The sequence below is a fragment of the Balaenoptera musculus genome, chromosome 2, assembly GCF_009873245.2.
Source record: "Balaenoptera musculus isolate JJ_BM4_2016_0621 chromosome 2, mBalMus1.pri.v3, whole genome shotgun sequence".
In the NCBI taxonomy this organism is placed as follows: Eukaryota; Metazoa; Chordata; class Mammalia; order Artiodactyla; family Balaenopteridae; genus Balaenoptera; species Balaenoptera musculus.
Window position 1 is genome coordinate 163,274,180 of NC_045786.1, and position 27,249 is coordinate 163,301,428.

At 37.8% G+C, this 27,249-nt stretch overlaps 1 protein-coding gene across 6 annotated transcripts in view; it reads right to left on the bottom strand.

The window, feature by feature from the left end:
• PPP4R3A (protein phosphatase 4 regulatory subunit 3A) overlaps positions 1-27,043 on the bottom strand; it is a 40,259-nt gene extending 13,216 nt beyond the window's left edge. For 5 of the 6 annotated variants that reach the window (XM_036843686.1, XM_036843684.1, XM_036843681.1 and 2 more), the window contains exons 1-7: positions 26,058-27,043; positions 13,410-13,465; positions 10,262-10,360; positions 5,695-6,312; positions 2,440-2,517; positions 2,242-2,358; positions 1,644-1,799 (exon numbers count right to left, since the gene is read on the bottom strand). In XM_036843686.1, coding sequence (XP_036699581.1) covers positions 1,644-1,799; positions 2,242-2,358; positions 2,440-2,517; positions 5,695-6,312; positions 10,262-10,360; positions 13,410-13,465; positions 26,058-26,199 — 1,266 coding nt within the window. In that variant the 5' untranslated portion in view covers positions 26,200-27,043. The remainder of the gene's footprint in view (positions 1-1,643; positions 1,800-2,241; positions 2,359-2,439; positions 2,518-5,694; positions 6,313-10,261; positions 10,361-13,409; positions 13,466-26,057) is intronic. The other variant, XM_036843685.1, reaches the window with a different exon arrangement.
• Between the last annotated feature and the right edge of the window lie 206 nt (positions 27,044-27,249).

The window sequence follows — 27,249 nt, forward strand, 5'->3', positions numbered from 1 at the left end:
TAATCAAGGGGATTTATCTTTAAATCCCGATTAAAATAAAAACAAAGTTTCAGTTTGGTGCTAACAGATCTTTTACACCTCTGGATAACAAAATCTCCCTTCTGAAGAAAGCTAATGGGCTTTAACAGTAAGAATGTTTAGCTAGAATTTATAACATTGTTCTTTCACTGCATTTTTATAGATTCCTTCTATTTATGGCAGATGATAACTGCATCTATTCTCCATTTATGGAAATGATATAAAGTTTCCATTTAAAATAAATTTAAGAAAAAATTAGTTGGTACCTGAATGTCTGAAATTGGGGCAAACAAGATTACGTTATTTAGAGAGCACACAGGAGAACAAGTATATTATAGATATTCCAAATGACATACAAAATTGACTTAGTTTTCCTGATGCTCTACTATGACTGGTTTTCCTGGCTGAAGAGGAAAAATTGAGAGGCATTCAGTGAGAAAAATCCCTGCTCTTGCCTATATATGCAATGGTAGGATAGACAGAGAAAATGCAGACATACATGGAAATAACAATCAAGACTGGGAATCAAGAAGACTACTGCATATGAATGAAGTACATCAATGTATGTTCAACTAGTGGGTTACAGCGCCAACAAGAATAGCCTTTATTTTTAATATATATATATTTTTTGGTTTTCAAGATAGGACTGTTTTATAAAAGCAAAATGTGACATAATATTCAACAGTTCAAACTGGCACTTCCTGCACCTACCCTGACATTACAATTTTCTAAACAAGTGTTAAATATAGAAGTTACTAGGCATTCCACTTCATTTTGACATCACAACATATTACGATCTCTTTAAAAAGTCTATTTTCTCATTTTGTAAAAATATGATAAGCTGGAATTCTACATATATTTTTTTCTAAGAGGTTGTCTTTTTACCCCCTCTGTTTGAGGGCAGAATATCTTAGTTTGTTCTTAAGTAAAAAGTTACTTCCGAGATTTTATGGGGGAAAGAGAAAATAAAAAATCAGGATGATAGGTTTAATTATCTGAAAAGAAAACAGAGCACACACATTTACGGCTTCCACATATGCCATGTACCACAGACTCTGGGAGAACCTTTCACATCACCAGGATACATTCTCTCACTGACTCTGAAACTGATGGGTGGGTAAGTGAGTGAGTGAGTGAGTGAGTGTGAGTGTGTGTGTGTGTGTGTGTGTGTACGTGTACACACAACACAACAGCTTGTTCCCTATGGTTAGGCAGTAAAGAAAGCACCCTAAACACTTTCCAAAGGAATGTGCTTCATCATTCTTGATGATTTTGAGACTCTAACCCTAGCAAAGCCAATGTTTTCCTAGGTAAGTTATTCATAATTCCACATATAGAACAATTTATTGATTAAATGATTTAAACAACACAACATAGCACATTAACTTCTGAATTAAGAAACAATCTCAAAAATTTTTAAAGAAATTTAAGTTGAGCATTAACAAATAACTGCTGTAAGACAATTTATAAACTGAGACAGGAGCCAGTTAGGGGAAGAATAAGCCATGATATTATGGCTATACTTTTCTCAAACATCAACTATTTAAATCTTTAAGAAATGAATAATAAATACAGTTATAGCTTCCCATGTATAAATACTTACTGTTAGTGCAAATAATATTTACCTTGCTGGTTATTTTTTGCTCTGTTAACTTCTTACTTACATCATCATTCTGTTGTGCCTCCTGCATGACAAACTCTCGTACCATGGATGGATTATATTCAACCAAGTATGAGAATATATCAGTAGCAGCACTTCGCACCTGTGTATCATCCATGCCCTGCAGATAAAAAGCACTTATTTCTCCTATAATAATAAAAATATGGAACTTGCAGCTATATAAATCCAAAACCTAACAAATTATAAGAAAACATTTGAATAAAAAGAGAGTTCAAGGAAACTCTGCTTATGTAAAATTCTTGTTCTATGGATAAAGTTATACTTACTTTTATTCCTGTTTTTTTTCTACTTTAACATTTCAACTAATAGGCTGCAAAGTTAACAAATTATTGCTATTAAAAATATGGAAAATTCCTCTGTCCTTTCAGTACTCTCTGCAAGGACTCTCTAATACTAGAATTTTATAGCTTTTTAACTTTATGTAATACACAGCTGATATTAAATATTGGCTATAATCAAACAGTTACATGCTACATAAAAAATATACTATTTTGTGGATTAAAAATATGATGGTAATTAAGTATAAGGAGAAACAAACTTACAAGGATGACTTCTAAAGCTGGTAATATACCCATGTTTGACAAAGTCTTGAAAAAAGCATCTCTGTTTTGAGGTTGTAGCGTTTGGGAGAACGCACAAAATTCTTTTAAAAAGTTAACCTGAAATTAGGCAAAAGGATAAGTGAATATAAAAGGTGTGTTGTTTTAGCTTCATGCCCTCCATAATATCAAACTTCTTACCAATTCCTGTCTTTTTTCCTCATCTGTTGCTTCATCTGTTAGCTGTGCAAACAAATCTGTCAGAAATTTTTCATCTTCCTGTGAAATCAAAGGATAAATTAATTATGCTGATAGTAAGAGTATAATATATTTTCAAGACGCTAATACAGAAGATATAAATTGCAACAACTGGAAAAGGGGAAGATGGTATTGGCAATGCTGTTTTTTTAAAAGAGAAGGAAAAAACTATTAAAGGATAAGTTGGGGATTTATACAGAAAGATTATCCTTTATATTTCGGCAAGGCTCTATTTCCTAAGTCTAGTTAAGGGCCACATTATAAACATTTTAGGCTTTGCGGACTCTACCACAGCTACTCAATTCTGCCGTTATAGTAGGAAGCAGCCATAGGCAATGTCAATGAACAAGTATGGCTGTGTTCAGATAAAACTTTATTACAAAAACAAACATGGTCTGTAGACCCGTGATTTTCATAGGGTTTCATAATCTTAACTTTAGAAGTTAAGGTTCTACAATCACTCAAAGATAAAACTTCCTTCATGTTTTAAAAACAGAAATGATTCAATTATATAAAAAGCTCAATTCAGAACTTTTAAAGAAACATCTATTATTTGAAGCTATCCACCTACAGACATACAAAATAATTTAATACCTTATTAAATTACTCTATATTAAATTAAAATGTATTAAATTATTTTGGAAATGATTCAAAAGATACTCTCAGAGGATACTCATCTGGGCATGTAAAAGTTAGAGTACAGAACTTGGAAATAACCTCATATGTTATGTTATCTTACCTCCTTATTTTATAATTGAGACAGATTAAGAAATTTACCCAAAGCCCAATCAGTTAGCAGGTAGGTGGTAGAGCCTTCCTGATTGCCTGTTCAATTTTTTGTCACTATTTTTAGTTAAGATTTTGTTTTATTTTAATTCCATACTATCTCAGCTAGTAGAAATAAATTCAACACTACATGCCCTACAGACATGCCTAAGCCTAAATGTATATATGTATGCGTGTGTGTGTATATATATATAGTGTGTGTGTGTATATATATACATGTATATGTGTATGTACGTATGTATGTGTGTATCTCCCACTAGTTTATAAACCCCTTATTCACTGCTGCAGGTGCTCAAGAAACATTTTCTGTGACACTAAATTAGTTTGGCTATTCCCACCTTTACTTTTTCTGCAGTGTACAAATAGGCCACACCTCAAATGGCATCCAATATCAAGATCCATCTCAGACATAATATATCCCACCAAATGGAAATCAAATGATTAAAAAAGATTCTCTGAACTGCTGCGAAGTACAGAGAATTAAGAAGGTTCAACAGTATTACAAAGAATCAGTCAACAGTAAGGGTTATGACTGTGTACAAGGTGGGTAAGAACCTGCTTTAATTACTCCTTGTCAAAAAATTTGTAAAACTCTCCTTCCTTCATAGCAGCACTTTGAATATAAATGCTCAGCATCAAGAGAAACAGAAAGACCTACAGCATTGGCAGCCTGCATTTTACAGAGCATATTGTAGGGAAACAAAGACTTAACAATTTGAAATTATTCATACTTAATGAGTAAAACTGGCATTTTACAGGTCTGAAGACCAAGAAAACAAAGAAGTGACAAATCCCTATATAACAAAATGAGAACCATGTGGAGCTAAAGAAAAGGACCAGTAGTGCTTAGGACTATCCAAGGAAACCAGGAATCAAAACTAGACCAGAGCAGAGGATCTATTAGGTAGCTAGCAAGAACTAGTTCCTTAGCAAAGAACAAATGAAAATTGGTACCAGAACACCCTTCTTTCATTATCAATCACAATACACTATGTCAAGGAATACTGTTGTACTTACCAGACTGTATTGCCTATATTATTTGTCTGTCTTAAATGAATGGAAAACATGTCAAATTAATCAACGTGAACTGAACTTAATCATTAGCTTCAGGAAAGCAGTTTTGGTAAAATTGACTTTTCTATCTAAATTCATATATATATATTACGGTGATAAAACCAGGGTCACTGAAAATACAGCAATTTTCTAAAAAGGAACAGACAAAAATTAAATTTACTGTTTTACTCATAACATGTGCTACCAAGCAGCTCTTACTGACATTTATTTGCCTCTTTTTTTTAAATTCAAATCCAGGTTTCAAATAATTATTTTATTTGTAGATCTGAGGTAAGGTCTTACAATAGCTTTCAAATCATATCACATAGCTGTTATTATTACAATATCTTGGGCATAAAGAAACAAAACACACAGGAAGTGTGTGACTCACAAATCTTTGCACTATGCAAACTTATATTTCAACTGGACTAGACTAATTCATGCACCATGGGATAATTTACTGAGAGATTCTCTGACTTTGGGAGTATTTACAAATGCAGATTACCGGCCAGCTCAGACATTTGGATTGTGTGTTATGTGCAGAATCCAGGATGCATCCTAGGCAGTTCTGATGCAAGCACCCTAACACACCACACCTGAGAGACTGGGCATACTATAAAAAGAAAATTTGGAGTTTAATAGGCAATTATTAATAGATACTTTAAAATAATACTCAAGAGTCTTGTATCATGTTCAATGCTTTATAAGCATGCATCTGATTTAATCTTCAGATGACCTTATAGGGTAGGTACTAATATCACCAATTTAAGATCAGGAAGCTGAAGCTTTAAGAGATTAAGAAAGTTGCCCAAGCCACATAGCTATTAAGTGACAGGCAGAGCTGAAACTCATACTCAAGCCTAACCTCCCCACACTCTCATCCATTACAAAAGCATGCCTTCTGGTAGGGAGACATGCAGCTATAACTTGCCAACATCTGCTGTACCTCTAATAAATAATTACCTGGGAGTTCTATAAATGCTATAGAATTTGTATTCTATAATAATGACATATTTCTTGGCTTCTTTTTCTTTCCGCTTCCAATCTATTCTGTTCTATGCATAACTGATAGATTAATATCCCTAAAATTCCACATTCAAGCATTTCATTAAGATCCTTTTCCTATAATTTCTTCAAGCTAGATTTTTTTTAAAAAAATTACATTTATCATACCTAATCCAACACAACCTTCTGGTCCCACAGTATTATATATTATAATCTCTTATAGTATCACCAAAATACATACCTTTAGACAAAAATTAAAATTCAATTTGGATGCCTAAAAGGAACAGAAAATTATTTCTGCTGAAGGCAATCAGTATCTTTTTAAGTAGGAAAAACAAGAATGATCTAACTCACCTGTAACATACCAACAATTTCTACCTTATTGAAAAAGATAAAAGAGTGAAGTGTTGATAACATATTTTCTTCAAAGACTGAAGGGGTAGGTAGAACCATGTCTTGTATATACTGAACTCTGTATGTCTGATGAATTTTTTGTTTCAGCTCAGGATCTGATATGGGAATCACTTCTTTAAATTTGGCTGTCTTTGTTAGAAATTCCCTATGTTTTCGTGGTTGTGATAAAGCAGGATCATATTCTAAGCATCCAATGACGTCCATTATACATTCCTCAGAGAACATAACTTCAAAAAGAGCAGTTCGATTCAAGAGGAAGATGCCTTTGATAATTTCATACAAGTGGTGCAGTCCTTCAATATTTTCCAAATCCTCACATACATGAAAAAGCTCTAAGAGCTTTTTAATGTAACCCTCATTTTCCAGTGCTAGTGCAAGTTTTTCACGACGCAGGGGGGAAGGTAAAGATGATGCCACAAGTTCTGCAATTTCCTCAAGGCGACTTAATTCACAAGATGGCAATTCTAAACCTGGCGATGACATATCATCAAAACGCTCCTCTTCAGACTCATCTACAAGGTCCTGAGTGATGTCCACTGATGGGTCCTTTCCTTGAACCTAGTAAACAAGATTTATGATAGCTGACAAAATATAATCAAAGCAAATCTAAATGATATTCTTAGATACAAGAGATGTTATAAGAAAACTATAATGATAATTTTCAAGTTTAAGACTAGACAAACTTTAAGTCTTCAAACGTGACACCGGTGCTTTGTGACCACCTAGAGGGGTGGGATAGGTAGGGTGGGAGCGAGATGCAAGAGGGAGGGGATATGGGGATATATGTATAGCTGATTCACGGTGATACAGCAGAAACTAACACACCATTGTAAAGCAATTTATATTCCAATAAAGATGTTAAAAAAAAAAAAAGCTCGACACAATTGCCTACTTTTCTAAACACATTTCTACAAATAACATACACTTTCGATTTTAAGGAAGAAAGTTCAAAGTTCAGAAATGGAATGAGCTTTCTTGTAAGTACAAGGTTTACCAGCAACGGAAACATTCTAAAGATCCACTAAACTAACTGTGACTGTGACTTAGAGTGCCCTGCAGACGCATAATATATAGAGGCCTGATGGTAAAACATCCACTCACATTTTATATCCATGGCCCTCTTTTCCAACAGACCAGGGCAAATCTCAGAAATACTCCTAGCACTGTGCTCTGGTAGAGCCACCAAACTCTTCAAAGTTTAAGTAAAATTCAAACAAATGCTGTGACCATAGAAAATATATGTGATTGTAAGCAATAAGAAAAATATTTAATATCAGTTAATTTAGAAACCAAGGGCCAAGAGCATTTACAAACTGGCTTTGGACCAAAGTAGGTCACTGATTTGGTATGAAAACGCTGGTTGGTAGCCCAAAATGATGATTAAGAAAAACTGAGTGGGAAACAAGTGCACCCACACAAAAATAAAACCACATAAAAAGTAACTGCAACCTATGTGTAGTAGAGCTATCCCCTAAGAATACCTGCTTAAAGTAACCAAACCATGGAAGTTCTCCTTTCTACACACCCAAACCTATACCTCTCATGATCCCCTAGAAGCTCTAAAGTTTGTCATAAACCCCAACTTTATGTCAGTGTAGGGGCTCTAATTATAAAAAGATAACTTATAAGTCTTCACAATTAAATACATTTTAAGGTAAAAGAAAATTTTTACAAAAGGTCAAAGACGTATTTTGGAATGAAATGAGTTTTGCTATCTTGGCCCTGTAATTTGAGACACTGCCACTAAACCAGCCCAAAAGGCCAAGCTGAATGGCAACGGGATGGAAAAATTAGGCCTTATATGAAATGACCAACAAACTTAAATTGCTTAGCATGGTTAAGAGATGTTGATGAATACTAGAAGGGAAGAAGTCCTGGACTAAGTCTAGAAAAATGCTGCAAGGCAATACCATCTTGACCTTAACCCAGTGGGCAGCACCACTAAAAGGAGGCTAGGCACATTCACAACTCTTACCTGGCATGGTCTCAAGTTGGCCCTGGATTTTTTAAAATTACATAAGATCTCATCACAGCTTTAGACTCCTAGTATTCAAGCTATGGCTCTACCTATAGAAAAATGGTAGGGGTTTGTTTACAAAACCAATGATAAGGGATGAGAGCCCTTATTATAATGAAAAATGCCATCTTCTGGAGTTAACTTGCAAATACAAAGGCTGAACAGGTAATCAAAAAGACCTGTGTTTAGGAATTTGATCTGCTGAGGGAAACATGGTGAAACTGTAATAATCTGACAAATATGTTTCAGTCTTACTTTCAGAAGAGAAGCAATAGAAGAATGAAAATTTAAAAAGGAAAATAGACTAAGCTAGAAGAGAGAGCTTTACGTATGAGAAAGGATAAATCTCAGAAGTCAATCTGGACAGATATGAAGAAAGTGAGAATGTGAAGATCATAAAGATATAAAAAGGAAAAAGAGATGCACCCAGACATAACTGCTCTCAAGGAGAGTACTAGAAAATGGGGAGATTTTTTAGATGTTTCTAGATCAAAAAATAATGAGTTCAAGAAACAGAGAAACATATAAGATCTCAGAGAACAAAATATAGTAAATTCCCCAAAATAAGCCAGGATCCAGAAATTAATTGAGAAGTACAGACAGGATCATAAGAGTCATTGAGAAATGACATCTTGAACATAAACTATGTAAAAGTTGGGAGGGGAAGATCAGAAAGGAACAGCAAAGCAGGCAGTGATTCCCAGGAACGTTATTGTAGAGAAAAGTATACAAGTACTACTACTTGTGCCCCAAGAGAAAATGACGGAAAAATTTATAGTGTTACAGACTAAGGAAAAGTATAATAAAGCTCTGACAATTTTAAAGGAGAGCCAGGCATGACAGTAACAGATTGAGTCCAGGGTCTGAGTTAAATATTGACCTAATAAAAGATTGTGTCCAGGGTGGGACTGTTCATCTTAGAAAGGTGAAAGAGAACAAGATTTGTCTGAATAACGGGTGCTTTCAGCACCACCCTGAGCTCATTAATCTCTTCTCTTTCTATGGAAGAACTCCACATGACAAAAATCTAGAGGAACATGCTGTAAAAACAACTGTATGAGACAGAAAGCAAAGAAAACATGAAGAAAGCATAAATACAAATGTTAGTTTTTCACATGTTAAGAGAAGGAAAGGGACAGCTTAACAGGCAGGTTAATTTATGAAAAACACAGCTGAGTAGAATTATATAGCAGAAATAAATTCTGCAAGTTAAGGAGAAACTGTGCCTCAAGAGCACTGTGGCTTCTCTTAAGGCAGTGGCTCTTAAAACTTCAGGGTGCATCAGAATCACCTGAAGCAGGCGTTGACAAACAAGCCAAACCTGGCCCACCACCTGTTTTTGTAAATAAAATTTTACTGGAAGAGAATGATGTCCATTTATTTATGTGTTATCTATGGCTACTTTCACAGTACAACAGCAGAACAGAATAGCTGTTAAATTGTATGGTCTACAAACCCTAAAATATTTACCATCTTGCCCTTTACAGAGAAAATCTGACCTAGAGGGCTTGTTAAAATAGAATTACTGGTACCTACTCATAGTTTCTGATTCAGTAGATCTGGGATGGGGGGTCTCAGAATTTGCATTTCTATCAGATCCCAAGTCATGCTCATCCTGCTGGTCTGAGGACCACACCTTGAGAACCAATGAATTAAAGAATCTCCTGTAAGTTATTTATTCTCCAGATAAAATAAACATGAAGATAGAGAAAGTGTCCTTAGGATGTAATGGTCTAAATAAGTCCATAACAAGAACCAGTGGCTTTAGCCATCAGAGCGCATAAAAAATGACCATTCTCAAAAGACTGTGGAGATTTTATCACTAGACTGAGGTACTAGAACCACTAGGGAATTCCAGAATCAATTGAGAACATGCATGATGACGTTGAAGAGATAGTCAAGAGCCACAAGAAGCTACTGAACAAGGGGTAACATGATCAGACTTGCATTTTTAAAAAGATCACTCCAGCTGTGGTACAGATTTAGGATGAAGGCAATAAACCAGGCAAGCAATGATGGTGGCTTAGTAAACTAATAGCAATGAAAATGAAGATAAGTGAATGCATTTAAGACTTACAATTGAGGGACTGAATGGATATAGAGGATGAATGAAGGATAAACACGTTTCTGGCTTCAGCAACTGGGTGGCATTTACTGAGATAAGAGAGATAGCTAGGAGAATGAACAAATCTCTGTGAGATTACGTTCAGTTTTAGACTATTAAATTTGAGATGCTAGTTAGCACTCATGGAGGAGCTCTCAAAGGTAGCTGGATGTAAAACTCTGGAGTTCAGAAAAGGTCTGGGCTGGGTAGATTAATGTCAATAAACTGTACTTTCCTATAAATCAAGCTTTTCACAGACAGCAGTGAATTTAGAAGATCTATATGAAATGTGTCTCTATTTAAAATTTGGGGCATTAGCATAAAGCACAGCAAAAAACAAAATGCTTAAAAAGAAAGCATGTTGATTTTCTGATTTTTAAAATTACCTGACATATTTTCTCCCAAATTTCATCACATCCAGCTTTTTCTTGAAAGCTAAGGGCCAAGTCATAATTTTCTGCTTCAGACCACACAATCAAAGTGTCCTTGAGAGAAAAGAAGTCTGAATGATTAACATATATTATCACAAACTACTTCAAAGTATAAGGCAAATGAACAAAGCAATAGGGAATTGAGAACAGTACTCATTTTTAACTTTTTGCAACACTGATGTCAGTAATTTCCAATGCCTTTTTGCACTTCACTTTATCCAATCTATAAAATAAAAACAACGTTCTCCTTAAGGAGAAGTTGAACCAATATATGAAAAGCACTACAAATTGAGCACACAATCTAAATATATCAAAAGATACAAACTAAACATTATGTCAATCCTTTGCTTGCACATTAAGTTACATTTTATGCTCTAGTCAAAACACTCAAAGAGGGAGTCTTGAGTATTCAATAACAAGGGCATGTTAGGAGGATGATTAATAAACATAGCTCCTCCTCTCTAATTTTCAGTATCGGGTGTTCTTTACCTGGGGCACTTGAGGCCCATGATGCCCCTGAAATTATTGGCTAAATTTGTAATATGTGAGCATTTACCTGGACAGAGGTTTTTTAACTTTTACCAAAGTTCAAGAAGCAAGCTGCTCCTACCACCTACCACCCTTTTAATCATTTCATACCAATTTTTGGTTTTTTAATGATAGTAAGTTTAATAAACAGTTCAACAGTTTTTACTAAGATGTAATCTCAGGAAGACACTACAATTACAATACTGAGACCACTTTATATTTACTGTAGTACAAATAGCCTGTATCCTACAATATGCATGGTATAATATTTATAGGGTCTAAGGTATCTTTTCGAAATTACTGACTATAAATAAACACATACACTTTCATAGCAATTAACCATTTCAAAAAACAGCCTTCTTCCAGAGGGATCTATGAATCATATTAAGAATTTCTGAATGGCACTAGGGAGAGTTACACTTGAAAAAGAAGCCTCATGTAACAGCTACCATGTAGCCTTTTTCAAACTGGTCCAAAGAGACGAATTAGGAGTAGAAATTAGATGTGAACACAATATAAAGAAAAATAATTTAATAAGTAACTGAAAGGAGCCAACCCAAGGCTGGCTGAGCATCTTTTGAAATGATAAAAGTTCCTGTATTGAGGAGGAAACATGACTATATTTTAAGGCATCTTAAAAGATCTATGTAATTTCTAATACTTTTCAGTACCTCATAAGGACACCGCTTATGGTACACAAATGGATCCCATGTTTAAAAATTTGTCTGCTAAATTGCATATTTACTCTGTTCAGTCAATTATTTAACTGTCAATCATGAGACCAATAGTCTCTTACTGAACTAAAGTGATGCCAGCCAGAAGTAAATAAACAATCCTCTGATTAGGCTGTGCAGCATTACTAAGAGGATAAATCCACAAGTCTTACTCAGAATTTTAAAAAAGAGCTCAAAGACCCCTTTTTATTATCTTCAAGAACTTCAAGAGATCATAGATCCCAGGCAAGCAATCCGTTCCAGTTACTGAGTAGCTGTTCCAGCTCAAAATAATTTACATTAACACTGTAAGATCAACATGTCAGAAATTAGTCAGTTGGCCTCAGTTTCGTCTTTAAATAAATGGGATCATACTGTTTTGAAAACCAGTAATAAGGTAAGATCTATTGGAAGAAGTCTAAAACCACTATCACATTAGTAATAAGATAAGTTTAAGACAATTGTAAGCAACTACTCTGTTACGATGTATATTCAGAATCATTTGGAGGCTTACATCAGGGCACAGCTAGAAATACGCTCTTAATTATCCATTTGACAAATTCATAAGTTTGAAAATTTTTAGGAATTACTCTTCTGTTTTCCTTGAAGAGCCTAATTTTCACCAAATCATCCTGCTTGCTTATCATCCAACAACCTATAGGTTAAGACATATAGATGTGTTCATTCATCCTCAAAATAGACTTGATCTTTTCTTTTTCTTAGGATGTGCTTTTACTCTTCAGCTGACTGAAAACTCAAAACGTGAATTTAAGTATAGAATATCAAAACCAAATAATACTCTAGTCTCCAGCCACTGCAATCTAACCTGAGAGTTTTCTTAAGAACACCAAATGCAACAAAGTGTATTTAACAGACCACTGAACCATCAAGAAAATATTTCATATTGTACCAATACCTGTTGGACAAATAAATCACCATTAAATAAATTTAGGAGTAAATATCCGACTTCCTATGTACTATCTGTGTGACCTCAAGCAAGCCACAATCTTTAGGCCTCATCTTATGTGCAAAATAAAACTAACTTCAATCTAGTAGTATTTTATTGGTCAATGATGAAGCAAAGTACTTTATAATTTATTTATAAAGTTATATATTTATAAAGTAATATAAATATAAATGTGTTGGTAGTATATTTTACTTTAAGTTATTTTATATATGCACCTTCAGGGCAATGAGGGAACTGCTACTGATTTCACTGGCTTTGTAAAGCACTCAGTATTATCTACATGGGTATATTCTGAATAAATACCAATTTTGATGACAGTGCTTGCAAGTATTAAGTGAGAGATTTACTTTCAGATATCTCTTGCATCAGAAGGATACAAGAAAGAGAGTGTACTCAAATTGAAAGTTCTTAAAAAACTGTTACATCATTATAAGGTCCCAGTCAGGCTATATAAGTAATCAGATTCGTATTTATACTGAGTTGCTGTATAGAGATATGAATGTTCCTCCTGCACTAGCATTTACAATAGTGAAGGAAGGAGTTTCTACCATTTAGTTGTGTTAGTAGCTGATTATTCCATCAGTGGTCACTTTTTAAATTCTCTTCAGGTAGAAACAAGAAAACTGTCGTTTTAGGTTTTAACTTTTGAGGATAAGGCTGTTAGTCAAATATCTAGAACTTAGCTTAACTTGAAGCAAGTTTTTTTTTTTAATTTAAAATGATTGCTTTATACATATAGAGATTGGTAGAACTGGATTTTAGAATTAGACTGGCAAAGCATCTTATAATCTACTCCAAAATTTTCATTGTAAGAAATCAGATGGCAAATTTTCATTTAATCACCAAATCGAGAGGATAATATGCAAGATAAAGCACAACATCTTCAAAATTTTACCTGTTGTTTCTGGTATGCAGTATTAGGATTTATTTTGGACTCTAAAAGTAGAGAACCTAGGAAAGAGGAAAAAAAAAAACAAACACATTCCATTATGTAACTGTAAAGCAGCAAAATTATATTCCCTTACATACACACACATTTCCTTTTTTGAAGGATTGATGCACATACAACTTTAGTTGAGGAAATATTATTTTAAAACAATACAAATTTAAATATAATAGCCTGTAACCTAAGAAATGCTTGCTTTATACATGTTTACTTTTAACAAAACAGACACGATCATCTAAAGAGTGAGCACTAGATGGTAATAGAAATCTAACAACTCCTGGGCAGCAGAAGGTAGTGAAACAGCACAGTGTGAAGCCAGATGATCTGGGATTAAATCTCTAATATACAGTATTATTTAGAGAAATAACTTAAAACATGCAAATAAGCATTATAAATAAAATCTGGTCTCTCTCAAGACTGAAAATAAGAATTCATTGGTAAAAGTCTGAAAACATCAAGGATATGATCCATTGCCCAAGTACATCCCCAAATTATGATTCACCTTCAGAAAGTCTTATATTTCTTTTTTTTTTAATTAAATTATTTATTTATTTATTTATTTATTTATGGCTGTGTTGGGTCTTCATTTCTGTGCGAGGGCTTTCTCTAGTTGCGGCAAGCGGGGGGCCACTCTTCATCGCGGTGCGCGGGCCTCTATCGCGGCCTCTCGCCTGTGCAGGCTCAGTAATTGTGGCTCACGGGCCTAGCTGCTCCGCGGCATGTGGGATCTTCCCAGACCAGGGCTCAAACCTGTGTCCCCTGCATTGGCAGGCAGATTCTCAACCACTACGCCACCAGGGAAGCCCCAGAAAGTCTTATATTTCTGTTTAATACAGGAATCACACTTCTCCATCTTCAAATTATCAATTTACTTCTCAGAATAAGCTAATTTGCACATTTCTGTTTTTCCCCTGGCAGTATCATAATACTCAAGGTATTAGAAAATAACTACTGCTTTGTGACAAAGAGCAAAATTTTTTAAAAAATTATTTTATTTAAGTATAGTTGATTTACAATGTTGTGTTAATTTCTACTGTACAAGCAAGTGATTCAGTTATACATATATATATACACACACACATTTTTCATATTCTTTTCCATTATGGTTTAATCACAGGATACTGAATATAGTTCCCTGTGCTATACAGTAGGACCTTGTTGTTTATCCATTCTGTATGTAGTAGTTTGCACCTGCTAACCCCAAACTCCCAATCCATTCCCTCATTCCCTCCCCTACCCCGTCTCCCCTTGGCAACCACAAGTCTGTTCTCTATATCTGCTAGTCTGTTTGTTTCACAGATAAGTTCATTTGTGTCATATTTTAGATTCCACATATAAGTGATATCATATGGTATTTGTCTTTCTCCGTCGGACTTACTTCACTTAGTATGATAATCTCTAGGTCAATCCATGTTGCTGCAAATGGCATTGTTTCACTCTTTTTTACGGCTGCGTAGTATTCCATCGTATATAGGTACCACATCTTCTTTATCCATTCACCTGTTGATGGACAGGTTGTTTTCCATGTCTTGGCTATTGTAAATAGTGCTGCTATGAACACTGGGGTGCATGTATCCTTTCAAATTATAGTTTTATCCAGATATATGCCCAGGAGTGGGATTGCAGGATCATATGGCAACTCTGTTTTTAGTTTTTTGAGGAACATCCATACTGTCTTCCATAGCGCCTGCACCAATTTACATCCCCACCAACAGTGCAGGAGGGTTCCCTTTTCTCCACACCCTCTCCAGCATTTGTTATTTGTAGACTTTTTAATCATGGCCATTCTGACTGCTGTGAGGTGGTACCTCATTGTAGTTTTTATTTGCATTTCTCTAATAATTAGCAATGTTGAGCATCTTTTCATGTTCCTGTTGGCCATCTGTATGTCTCCACAAAGAGCAAATTTTAAGACTAAATGTATACCTCTCCCTTCCTCAACCAATTCCAGTTTAAAGCCAAGTTCTGATCCAAAATACTTGAGAAAAAGCATTTTCTCTGCAGCTGTCTCTCATCCAAAGCTTTCAACTCTTCTCATATTACATTTAACAGTTGCTTTATCCATTCCAAATAGTGGCTAGACACTTGAGAAAAGGGCACTCTTAACATTTCCAAATTTGACTAGTTTTGCCTTAATGATAAAATTTGTTTACTAATTTTATGATACTGCCCCGTGTTAGTAATTTACTGACCATTCACTACCATGTGCTGGTAATGGTGCTCAGTGATATTGAATATATATAGTAAAATACCAGCATTTGCCAAGTTGCAGTGACTTAATTTGCAAACACCTTGTGCACAAGAAAGCTTCCCACTTTACTTGAATCTTTCCAGTGTATAGCACAGGTGAACTGCTTAACCCAAAATCTGTCTCTTATCCTTTCTGTACTTAAGGTAACTAAACAGTCTCCCTATTTTTCCCACCTGTACTTCCAACACCCCATTTCTTTAGGCTCTTTTCTTTTTACTATTTTTGGCTCACTGAGGTTCAGACAAATATGCTCACATTCTGGAGGAAGCCTGATTACTCTTCTTCCCATTTTTCCAACTTTTGCCAGAATAATCAAAATAAATTTTCCAGTGACCCTTAATTTTCTTTATGCACAATCATCAAATTTTTATTTTGGTAATTACTATGAGCTGTCTAGTGATATATTTATAACAAGAAAAAGCAGCAAGCAAACGAACTCAATGTCTAGAGTCCCTTAAAAGTATTAAAATTTCCAACTATCTCTGTAAATATTCTTTCACTGTTTGTTGTTTAATTACTAGAACAAAAACTGCACCCTATTATTTCCCAATGAAATCACAAAGTATGTCAGGTACATTATGGATCAAACTTTTAAAGATGAGTCATGGCATATAATCATATTCAAAACACGGGTTTCTATGAGAAAATACATTCCAAAACCCCTACTTTGAAATATATCATGTTCTCAAAAACAATCCATCTGCAGAAAACTACATAAATAATAGAGTGAAACAAATGGATTAGTTTATAACATATTTCAGAAGATGCAAGAGATCCAATGTCATAGAACCAAACTGAGTAAGTAATGCCACCTTTAAGTGACTTTAAGTAAAGTCAAACTGCACAAAAGCACAAAGGAAAAAAATCGGACATCATTGATAAATGATGCTAACTGGACATAATCAAAATTAAAAACTTCTATGCTACAAACAATACCGTTAAGAATGTGAAAAGAACCCACAGAATGGGCAAAATTATTTGGAAATCATATATCTGATAAGGGACTTGCATCCAGAACTCTTACAACTCAATAGTAAAAAGATAACTCAATTTAAAAATGGGCAATGGATCCGAATAGATATTTCTCCAAAGAAGATATACAAATGGACAATAAACATGAAAAGAAGCTCAACGTCTTTAGTCATTAGGGAAATGCGAATCAAAACCACAAAAAGATAACCATTTTACACCAGCTAGGAAGCCTATAATCAGACAGACAATGACAAGAGCTGGCAACCATGTGGAGAAACTGGAACCCTCATACATTTTTCTTGTAGGTATATAAAAAGGCATCCACTTTGGAAAAATCTGGCAGTTCCCTCAAAAAGTAAGAGTTACCGGCAATTCCACTCCTAGGTACATACAAGAGAAACAAAAACATTTGCCCACACAAATTTGTGTACACATACATTCACAGCAGCATTATTCATAAGAGCAAAAAAGTGGAAACAATCCAAATGTCCAAAAACTGATGAATGGGTAAATAAAATGAAATACTATTCAGCTATACAAAGATATGAAGTTCTGATCCATGCTGTAACAGATGAACCTTGAAAACATAAGTTAAAGAAGCCAGTTACAAAGGACCACATATTTTAGGACTGCATTTATATGAATTGTCCAGAATTTGCAAATTTAGAGGATTTGTAGATTAGTGGCTGTTTAGGACTGCGAGGAAGGGGGAACAAATGGGTAGTGATTGCTAATGGGTACACGATTTCTTTTAGAGGACAAAATGGTCTCTCATTGTGGTGACGGTTGCATAACCCTGTAAATATACTAGACAATACTGAACTATACACTTTGAATGAGATGGCATGTGAATTCTGTTAAAAAAAGCTAAAGTGTAAATAATCATACAATGGAATATCATACAGCAATGTTAATGCATGAACCAAATATATGTAAATGCAAAAATGTGTATGAATCTTATAAACATAAATGAAAGAAGCCTCAGACAAAAGTATATACCCTAAGTCCATTTACATGAAGTTCAAAAAGTGGCAAAAATTAATCTATGGTGTTAGAAGTTAGGTTGTTGAGGGGAAGGGGAGAGAGAGTGACTGAAAAGAGACATGAAGCAGGCTTCCAGAGTGTTGGTTATGTTGTTTCTTCATCTTTGTGCTGGTTATTTTGTGAAAAATTCATCAAGCTGAATACTTATGATTTGTGTACCTTTTTGATGTATTATACTTCAAAAAAAAATTTTTTTTTTTTTAAGTTTAAGAGAAGGGGTAAAATGACACATGGCATAGGGGCTGGAGCTATCACTTCAAGTTGTGATTTCAAGAAACACACACCTGGGACTTCCCTGGTGGCGCAGCGGTTAAGAATCTGCCTGCCAACGCAGGTGACACAGGTTCAATCCCTGGCCCGGGAAGATCCCACATGCCGCAGAGCAACTAAGCCCGTGCGCCACAACTACTGAGCCTGCGCTCTAGAGCCCGTGCTCTGCAACAAGAGACGCCACGGCAATGAGAAGCACACACACTGCAACGAAGACCCAACACAGCCAAAATAAAATAATTTTTAAAAAAAACAAAAAAAAACCCCACACACCTGACTTGGCAACTGCTAAAACAAAACACCAACACCAACTATTATTTTTTGAGTACAAGTTTTTTTGCCTTTTTTTTTTTGCATTTGTTTCAAAACTCTCTCAGTAGTGTTACAGTGTTAGGATGACTAGAAAGGAAAAATCAATCACAAATTCAAAGTTTGAAGTGTTCCCTCCCAAAGTGCTGGCTAAAACAAGAATAGCACATAATAGAAGCTTCTGATGTTAGTAAGTTTTTCTTTTTCTTGGGCCATTCAAGATGTCAGGGGGAAGCATCTCTCCTGAAACCATTTCAGCCATATCCAATGGCTTTAGTCTAAGACATAACTTCAGGAAGTCCAGCTCTGGTCCCCAAATACCAGGTTCCCTAAGATGTCAGTAGGCTGTAGAGGCTGGAATATGGGAAACAGCCTTTTAACTGGGGGGGCTAAGTAAGATAATAATGAAAAGACACATTTCTAGTTTTATTCCTAGTCCATCTATTAGGTTCCCCATTCCCATCTCCTAGTTTCTACTGAATAAAGTTATAAGCACTTATCCAATCAATTGAAAGAAAAAGATCCAGTTGAATGTTAATATGCATTTACACAATCCTTCCCCCCAACAAGTCTGTTATCGATTGCTACAGCTACAGTACTGGGAACAGTAGTTCCATCCCAGTAATAATAAGTGGGTATGGAAGGGGATGTAGAGTTCAACTGTAGGTGTGAGGCATTTATCATGGTAGCAGAGATAACAAGGGGAGAAATGAGGAAAATGTTCCGTAATAGGAGACCTTAAATGACATCAAGGGAGTTAAAGTTCTCATTAAGGGGAACATATGCTTTTTTTTTTTTTTAACATCTTTATTGGAGTATAACTGCTTTACAATGGTGTGTTAGTTTCTGCTTTATAACAAAGTGAATCAGTTATACATATACGTATGTTCCCATATCTCTTCCCTCTTGCGTCTCCCTCCCTCCCACCCTCCCTATCCCACCCCTCTAGGTGGTCACAAAGCACCGAGCTGATATCCCTGTGCTATGCGGCTGCTTCCCACTAGCTATCTATTTTACTTTTGGTAGTGTATATATGTCCATGCCACTCTCTCACTTCGTCACAGCTTACCATTCCCCCTCCCCATATCCTCAAGTCCATTCTCTAGTAGGTCTGTGTCTTTATTCCCGTCTTGCCCCTAGGTTCTTCATGACTTTTTTTTTCTTAGATTCCATACATGCTTTTGATAATGGGTAGATCCAGTATATCTTAGTAACTGAAACATACGTAAAACAGCCCCCCACCCCAATTAATTTGAGAAACACATTCATCCTATCCAATGAAATAGATGCCTTTATCCTCCAAGAGGAATTCATTCTCACCACCACTCCCCCACCATGACACTGTCTCCTCACACATCTGAGAAAGACACTCACACAGACAAGAGAAAGACAAGCCTACATAGCCAACCCCAATATCAAGACTTGAGAAAGGCCTTCCCACTTCCCACCTGAATGACTGGGAAGGATATGGAAGGATATGGAAACACAAAAATCGAGAGGTTGATGTAGCTAAGGGGAATGCATCAATACATGTAATTAAGTTTGTCACTGCAGAATCTATCATTCAGACCACTAGCAAAACCAGGCACACTCAGGTGAACTGAAGAATACTCCTGCACAGCAAATGTTTGTCAGAGTCCATCCCAAAGATTCTGACAGGCGTGCAAGGCCATATTTGCACATATACTTCTTCAAAAAATAAAGAGGGTCCTTAATTCTCATTTACTATTACCAAAACTGAACATCAACACAACCTTTTTGGAGGGTCATTTACCTTTATCTACAAAGCTTCTAAACACATACGACTCTTTGGTCCAACAATCCTAGGAAACTATCCTACACCCTCATACAGGTGCCAAGTATATGAATACAGATGTCATTAGCAGTGTTTGTAAAGGCAAAAAAAAACTAGAAACAATGTATGAGCCAGCTGGAGAGTGTGGGGATCTCAAGAGGCCTAGAAAAATCAAAACTATTTTCATAATATTACTAAGAGATTACTTGCCATTTTCATTCTTATTTTTCTCACAGTGTCTACACTGATAGTGCAACAGATTGAATGCAGAAGCAGAAAAGAATACTTTAAAAAAAACTGAGCCAGACATTATAAAGAGATTTGTAAAAACGTAAAACAGTGGCATTCTTGTCACTGAATTCTTGTTTTAGAAAAGATTTTTAAAGTCTTATTTTAATTTATAATGTGGTAAATATTGATAGATATTTCTTGTTTAAACATAAACAAAAGCTATTAGGGATCCTCAATTTTAGTACTATAAAGGTATCCTGAGGGAAAAAATTCGAGAAATGTTACTCTATGCCACCAACACTGTACTGTGTGAATTCAATATATACAGGGGAATACTATGCTAGTTTTAGATGAGATAGATCTGTATATCCTGACACAATTAGAGGCCCCAAATATACTGATAAAAAGGAGATCTGTACACTAAGGAAATGGGGGGACGATGGTAAAGAAGGGGAAATGCCACTCATAACATCACCAAGACAACTACAGGTAAAGCTGTCATAGACTGATAGCAAGAAAAAGTGACAGTAAAACAAACAGTACAATTATGAGTATAAACAATTAGGTCATTAAAAACGTTCCCTCCCTACTTCACATCTTGGTTCCTCTTGAACTTTTCTAGTATCCTGCTGCAAACCCCCAATACACCCCTATCAAAACAAAACAAACACCTCCAGGGATAGGGGGAGGGTAGTTATGAAGAATGCAGAATGAAGTCTCATCTGAAGAGCTGAAATCAGAGAACTTAAAAACTAGTGTCTGTAGTATAGATCCAGCCAGCAGACAGCTTGTTTGATTCCTAGTTCTACCAAACATACTCATACACTAAATTCATGCAAATCTTTTACAATGGAAAGATTTTACATTAAAAAAAAAAATCTAGATTTCTGGCTGGGTACAGGAAAAAAAAGACCCCAGAACTGTCCAATCAAAGAATCAATGCACCAAGACTTATGGTTAGAAAAAAATAATACCTCTTAGGGTTGCTTTTGAATATTAACTGAAATTTTATATTAAAGTGCCTACCCCAGAACCTAACACATAACCAGCACTCAATACTTTTTTTTTAACAGCATGATCAGAATATTTCCCTGGCATCACTATAATCTTGAATAGTAGAACAATGATCCAGAAACACATTACAAATAAAAGGCTAACCAACACAGGCTCATTAGACTGCCTAAGAAAAACCTTCTAATATATAGCATTTAGGAAATATTCCATGAAAATTGTTGAGATTTTTAAATCTTGTTACACAGTTTAATTTAGCTGGAAAATTCACTTGTTCAGAAGATATCAATTCCCTTCACTGGAGAAATGATATATTATAGTTTCTATAATTTTATGGTTTTATTTTCAATACCAACCAATCAATCAGATTCGGGTAATATGGGAGTATATGGTTTGGGGTTAAGAAGCTTAGATTCTTGGTTCAGATTTGGATAAATACTTAAGGATTTCAGAATGAAGAGCTTCCAGGTCTGCTGCTCTTAAGTAAGCAGTTCAACCTTACTGGCAATATACTGGCTTTTCCAGTATATTGACATTATCAACGGTCAAAGCTAAGGGCAAGAGCTTAGGTACTATGCTTCCTTAGTAGGAAGAGAACACCATCAAAATGAATTAATGGAAGTCCAAAATCTCATCTAGATAGGAGACTAGTGTATGTTTCAAACCTATAGCAGGTCTGTGTTCCAGGTCCCACCCTCCCAATTTTGTGGACCACAGATTACACATGGCATTTAAAACCTAAAATGAAGGCCTGGGAAAGAAAAAACTTGGTAGAATTATGTTAAAAGGTCCCACCCCCGTGTCAAGCCTTCACTACACTCCAACCCCATCAGTTATACCCAATGTAGCCAATGGCCCTCAAACTTTCAAGTTATCACATGCAACAGATGATAAATAAGGGTTTGGTTATCCTAAGCCTATTAATTTTCCACAAAGTAGGTCTACACAAGAGAAAAAAAAGGGCATTTAAATCAGCTTTTCAAAGTGAAATATTTCTCCCAGTACTGACACTGGGTTCTTCTTGGTAGCTAAATTTGGAGTGCTTACTATATGCAAGATTATATACTACTTACTGATTTATAAGAATAACATAAAAAGTGCTCATGCCATCTCTGTTCATTTCTCACCACTGCAACCAAAACAAAACAAAACAGACTCTCCTACCCAAACTGTTGACCTCCTTTTCTATTTATAGTAGAAGTAGAGGCAGATCTACCTACAACCAAGTTCTATCAAGAGGAAGAAGCACAGGATTCCAGTTTTTACCATTAGCTAGCAGCACTACCTTGAACAAAACACTTCCCCATGTTTCATTTCTTCATGCCTCAAATAACAGTGAAAATGAAATCTTTTTAACTTTGACTAGACAAGTCAGAATTAAAACCATTATGAAACGTAAAAAATACTTTATAAAACTTAAGGTGAAAACCAAATATAAGAACAATATTCTTGATGATTGGCAAAGTAATCCAGAATAAAGAGTATAAACATGATTTTATGTTCAAAGACATCCTTCAGTGTGTGGAGAAATTCCAATTTCTTTATCAATTCTAAAATTGGCAGGTGGAGGTGGTAAAAATAATAATGGAGGAAAAAAGTAGAATGATTTGAACATAAAGTGAGAGAGTAAGTAAAGGATGACATCATTACCCTCACTTCAGCAAGCTAGCAGGTACAGCATAAACTAGGAGAAGAAAAAAAACAATACTAAGTAATCTTTATTGGAAGATGGAACTTTGTAGGTACATGGCTATGAGGTAATGAGGTAATCTACCTTCGTTTTTAAAAAAGGATATGTTCCTACAACATATCTGCCAGTAGGAACCTACTGAATAAGGATGCAATCCAGAAAATGGGCTCAGTAACTTAAGTGGGACATCTCTCCTCCAAGGCTAGGAGAGCTACAGATTTGCCAAGCACTCAGCTCCAGAGGGGAAGGGCACACGTACCCAGACAGATATGCCCTGTAACAGGGAAGACACAAGTACTTCCATTCAGAAATTTCCTTCCTGATTTTCAGATAAGTGTATACGCTCCTCTAACAAGATAAATGACTCATTTTATGGAATACCAGAAACAACTTTCCATTTTGCTCATCGCAATAAAAGGAAAATTCTCAATTATCCTGTAATGGAAAATGAGGGAAGCGCACAATAATGGATAATCCGAGCTAGCAGCCAATACAAAACTCCCACATGTGGCTTGGAGATAAACTATAATTTTAAACATCTTTAGGCTAAAAATTGTTTTCATTTTCTTTGAAATAAACCTTGAATCTAAGTATAAAGCAGCAAATGCAAGTAGACAATAATATGGGGGTTTAAAACACACTGTAAACACTTAATGATGGTAATTAAATAACTGATAATACTAGTTTCAAGTCATAGACTAGAAGTCTTACTCAGTCCCTGACACCTCTCCCCCACCTCAGTTTGAACACTGATCTTCCTTGCTTTTTTTTTTAATTAATTAATTAATTTATTTATTTATTTTGGCTGTGTTGGGTCTTCGTTTCTGTGCGAGGGCTTTCTCTAGTTGTGGCAAGCGGGGCCTTTCTCTAGTTGTGGCAAGCGGGGGCCACTCTTTATCACGGTGCGCGGGCCTCTCACTATCGCGGCCTCTCTTGTTGCGGAGCACAGGCTCCAGACGCGCAGGCTCAGTAACTGTGGCTCACGGGCCCAGCTGCTCCGCGGCATGTGGCATCTTCCCAGACCAGGGCTCGAACCCGTGTCCCCTGCATTAGCAGGCAGACTCTCAACCACTGCGCCACCAGGGAAGCCCTCTTCCTTGCTTTTTAACCTAGCTATGTGATCTTAAGTTATTTAGCTTCTTTGAGCCTCAGTTTCCTGATCTATAAATACGGCTAATAACAGTACCTACACCAAGAGGACACCAGAGGATACAAGTGAAGAATCTCTGGCACACAGTAGATACTCAATTAACAATGGCACAGTTTATTTCAGCTCTTTCCCTATTAGATAAAAATGGAAAAAACCGAGATTCCTATATTATTGTGTTAGAAGAGTATGATTCCCAATGACAATATGACATTAAGACTTAATGCTTAAAAATACTTTAAACAAAGGACTTTGTATAATGAGCCCAACTAAACACATGATGTGAAGGTATGTCTTATTTCAAATTATTATGAGGTTTCAAAGAGTTCATCTCAAACCTACACATGATTAACTGAACCTATAAAGCCTATACTTTCCAACTCACTATGTAAAAAGTTTTCCAAACAAGCAAAAACGTAGAAGTTCGAGTAGTTGGTTACTATATGATAGTCATACAGAAAAGTATACTAACACTTCACATTCAAACTTGTATTTTAAGAGACAAATAATATAGGCCTCAGAAAAATTTACCCAATGTGTTCAAAACCCTTTAAATGCCTCCAAGGAAAAATAATTTTTCTCCAGTTTTAAGTTATCTTGGGGAGGCTTATAAAGTAATCTGTGGGCAATATACTCCAAGTTACCATTTTTCTTTCAATTCAAATTGAAAAGCAATGTCCCTACAGTCTTCAATTACAGAATGGTGAGTCTCATTTGTTTTCCGTGGAATTGGAATTCTGGGTAGGAAGTCCAATTAAAGGCCCTTGAAATGAGTTTGTAATAATTTAGATACAGACCTACAACCGTAATAAACTCAGACAGTTAGCTACCATAAAATTATAGGCTATCGTTACAAGGCAGATTTTCAAATTCAGAAGGAACTATTTTGAAAAAAGTTTTACCTGATGTGAACATTTTCTTTAAGGGAAATTCATGGTACGCCACCGGAGGAAGTGGCAATCCCTAAACTGAGTTAAGTCTTTAAAAATGTGAAACACTTATTATCTTCAAGCAACTTGGTCTTTGAATCCTGAAGGGCTATTTCAAAATATGTGAAGCATATGCATCACTAGGGCAGATTCGAAAGGTTTTAAAGGTTTCTGTCAACTTCTCCCCACCTGTTAGCTGAACCAAATTATGAATATACATTTAAGCAATCGGATAAAATGCTCGGATAAAATGATTCCAAGCTTGCAGGCCGTTTACCCAGTGAAACTACACACAAAGTTCTGCATTTCTAATGAAAAAGACAACTAACGCTGCGGGAACACAAATCTCTCTTCCCACGGCAAAGAAGCACTTCCTCTGCCGAGCGCAGAGTTGCCAGATCCAGAACCAGGGTTGCGAACCTGCAACAGGGTCGGAAAGATGCAGCAATGATACGTTTTTAAAAAAAAAGAAGAAGAAAAAGAAGAAGAAAAGCACAACAAAATGTTTATGCTCCAAAAAGTGAAACAGCCAAGAACTTTCTCAGCTCCGAGAAAAGTTTCATGCCTGCTTTACAGACGCGTGAACTAAGGCAGGAGATCGGTTAGATCAGTAGCTTTCTCAAGGTCACTCTAGTGCAAAGGAACGGCACGGTCCGGGCTCCCGCTCCCACGCCCCCGACCTCTGCACACGTCCCGGCGGCACCGCTCAGACGCGCCTGGCTCCGCCCGGGCCCGCACAAGTGCGACGGGGCGCTCAGAGAAAGAAACACTTGGAGCGCTCTCCCGGCAGCTCCGGGAGGACAGGGGTGCCGGGGGCCCGTCTCCCCCGAGGCGGCGGCCGTCGCCTCCGTCCCCTCCGTCTTCTCAGGGCCGCTAGCCCCACAGGACCGGGCAGGTGGCCCAGGGGCGCGGGCGAGGCGAGGGTCCCGCCGCGAGGGGTTCACTCACCGTCACTCTCGGCCCTGACAAGCAGGGACATGCCCTTCAGCCGCTCCACGTAGCCGGACGACACATGCCCGGTGCCCCGGTCGTCCCACTGCCGGTCCTCGTTGAGCGTGTAAACCTTCACCCGCCGCCGGGTGTCGGTCATCGTGCCGCCCGGGGGCCGGGGCAAAGGCCCCGCCGGAGTCGCCCGGGAAAGGGGTCCGGGGAAGGCGGGAGCCGAGGCGAGACGACGCCCACGAGCGGAGGGCTCCCCGGCCTCACTGCCGCCGCTGGCCGCCCCGGGGCCGCGCTGCCGCCCGCATGGCCCGCCGCCGGGCCCGAGCTCTGGCCCCCGCCTTTCCTCGCCTCCGGCTCCTCGGCGCTATTGTCCAGGCCCGGCAAGCCCGGCCGCCCCGAGGGGGCCGCGCAGCGCTTCGCAGCCTCCCGCCCCAACGCGCTAGGAACTCGCGGCGCCGTTCACTGCCCTGCTCCCGCCTCCGCCATGATCTCCGTGAATCTGCTTCCCGCGCCGCCGCCGCCGCCTCCTCAGGCCGCCGCCGCCGCCATGTTTTCCTTCCTTACACCTGGCCCTGCCACCGCAGCCGGGGACTGCGCTCCGCTCCCCAGCTTCAAATGTCCCAAGCCGACCGGCGCCTGGTCCTGCTGCAGCTGCCACCACTACGCGGGAGACTCCGAGAGCCCCCTGGCGCACGAGCGCTCTTGGCTACCGGGAGTCCTTTTCCCTCCGCCGCTGCCGCCGCCTCTTCCGTCTTCCTCACAGAGCCAAAGCCGCCGCCATCTTGATTCGCCCCTCAATAGCGGCGCGCGGGGCCACCCCGGCAGCAGCTGCAGGGGCGGCCCGTTGGCCCCACCATTTAAAGAGACAGGAGGGAAGCCGCGAGCCTCGCAGCGGCGGAGGCCTCGGACGGAGGCGGTAGGCGGGCGTCGGGTTGCCGAGGTGGCGGGAGCGCAGAGAGTGGAGGAGGCGGAACGCTGGTCGCGCCGGTGACGGACCGAGGCTCCCTCGCGCTCCCTGCACGTACTGTCGTGCGAGCGCGGGGCGTGTGTACGTCCGTCGCTCCCTGTGTTCGTCATCAGCCCCCCCTCGGCATTCGAAAGGGGCGTGGAGCCCGCCTCCGGCTGCTGAGCCCTGAGCTGCTCTCTGCCCGCCGGGCGCTTGGCGTCTCCGGCTCTGGGTCCGCCCGCCGCCTACTCG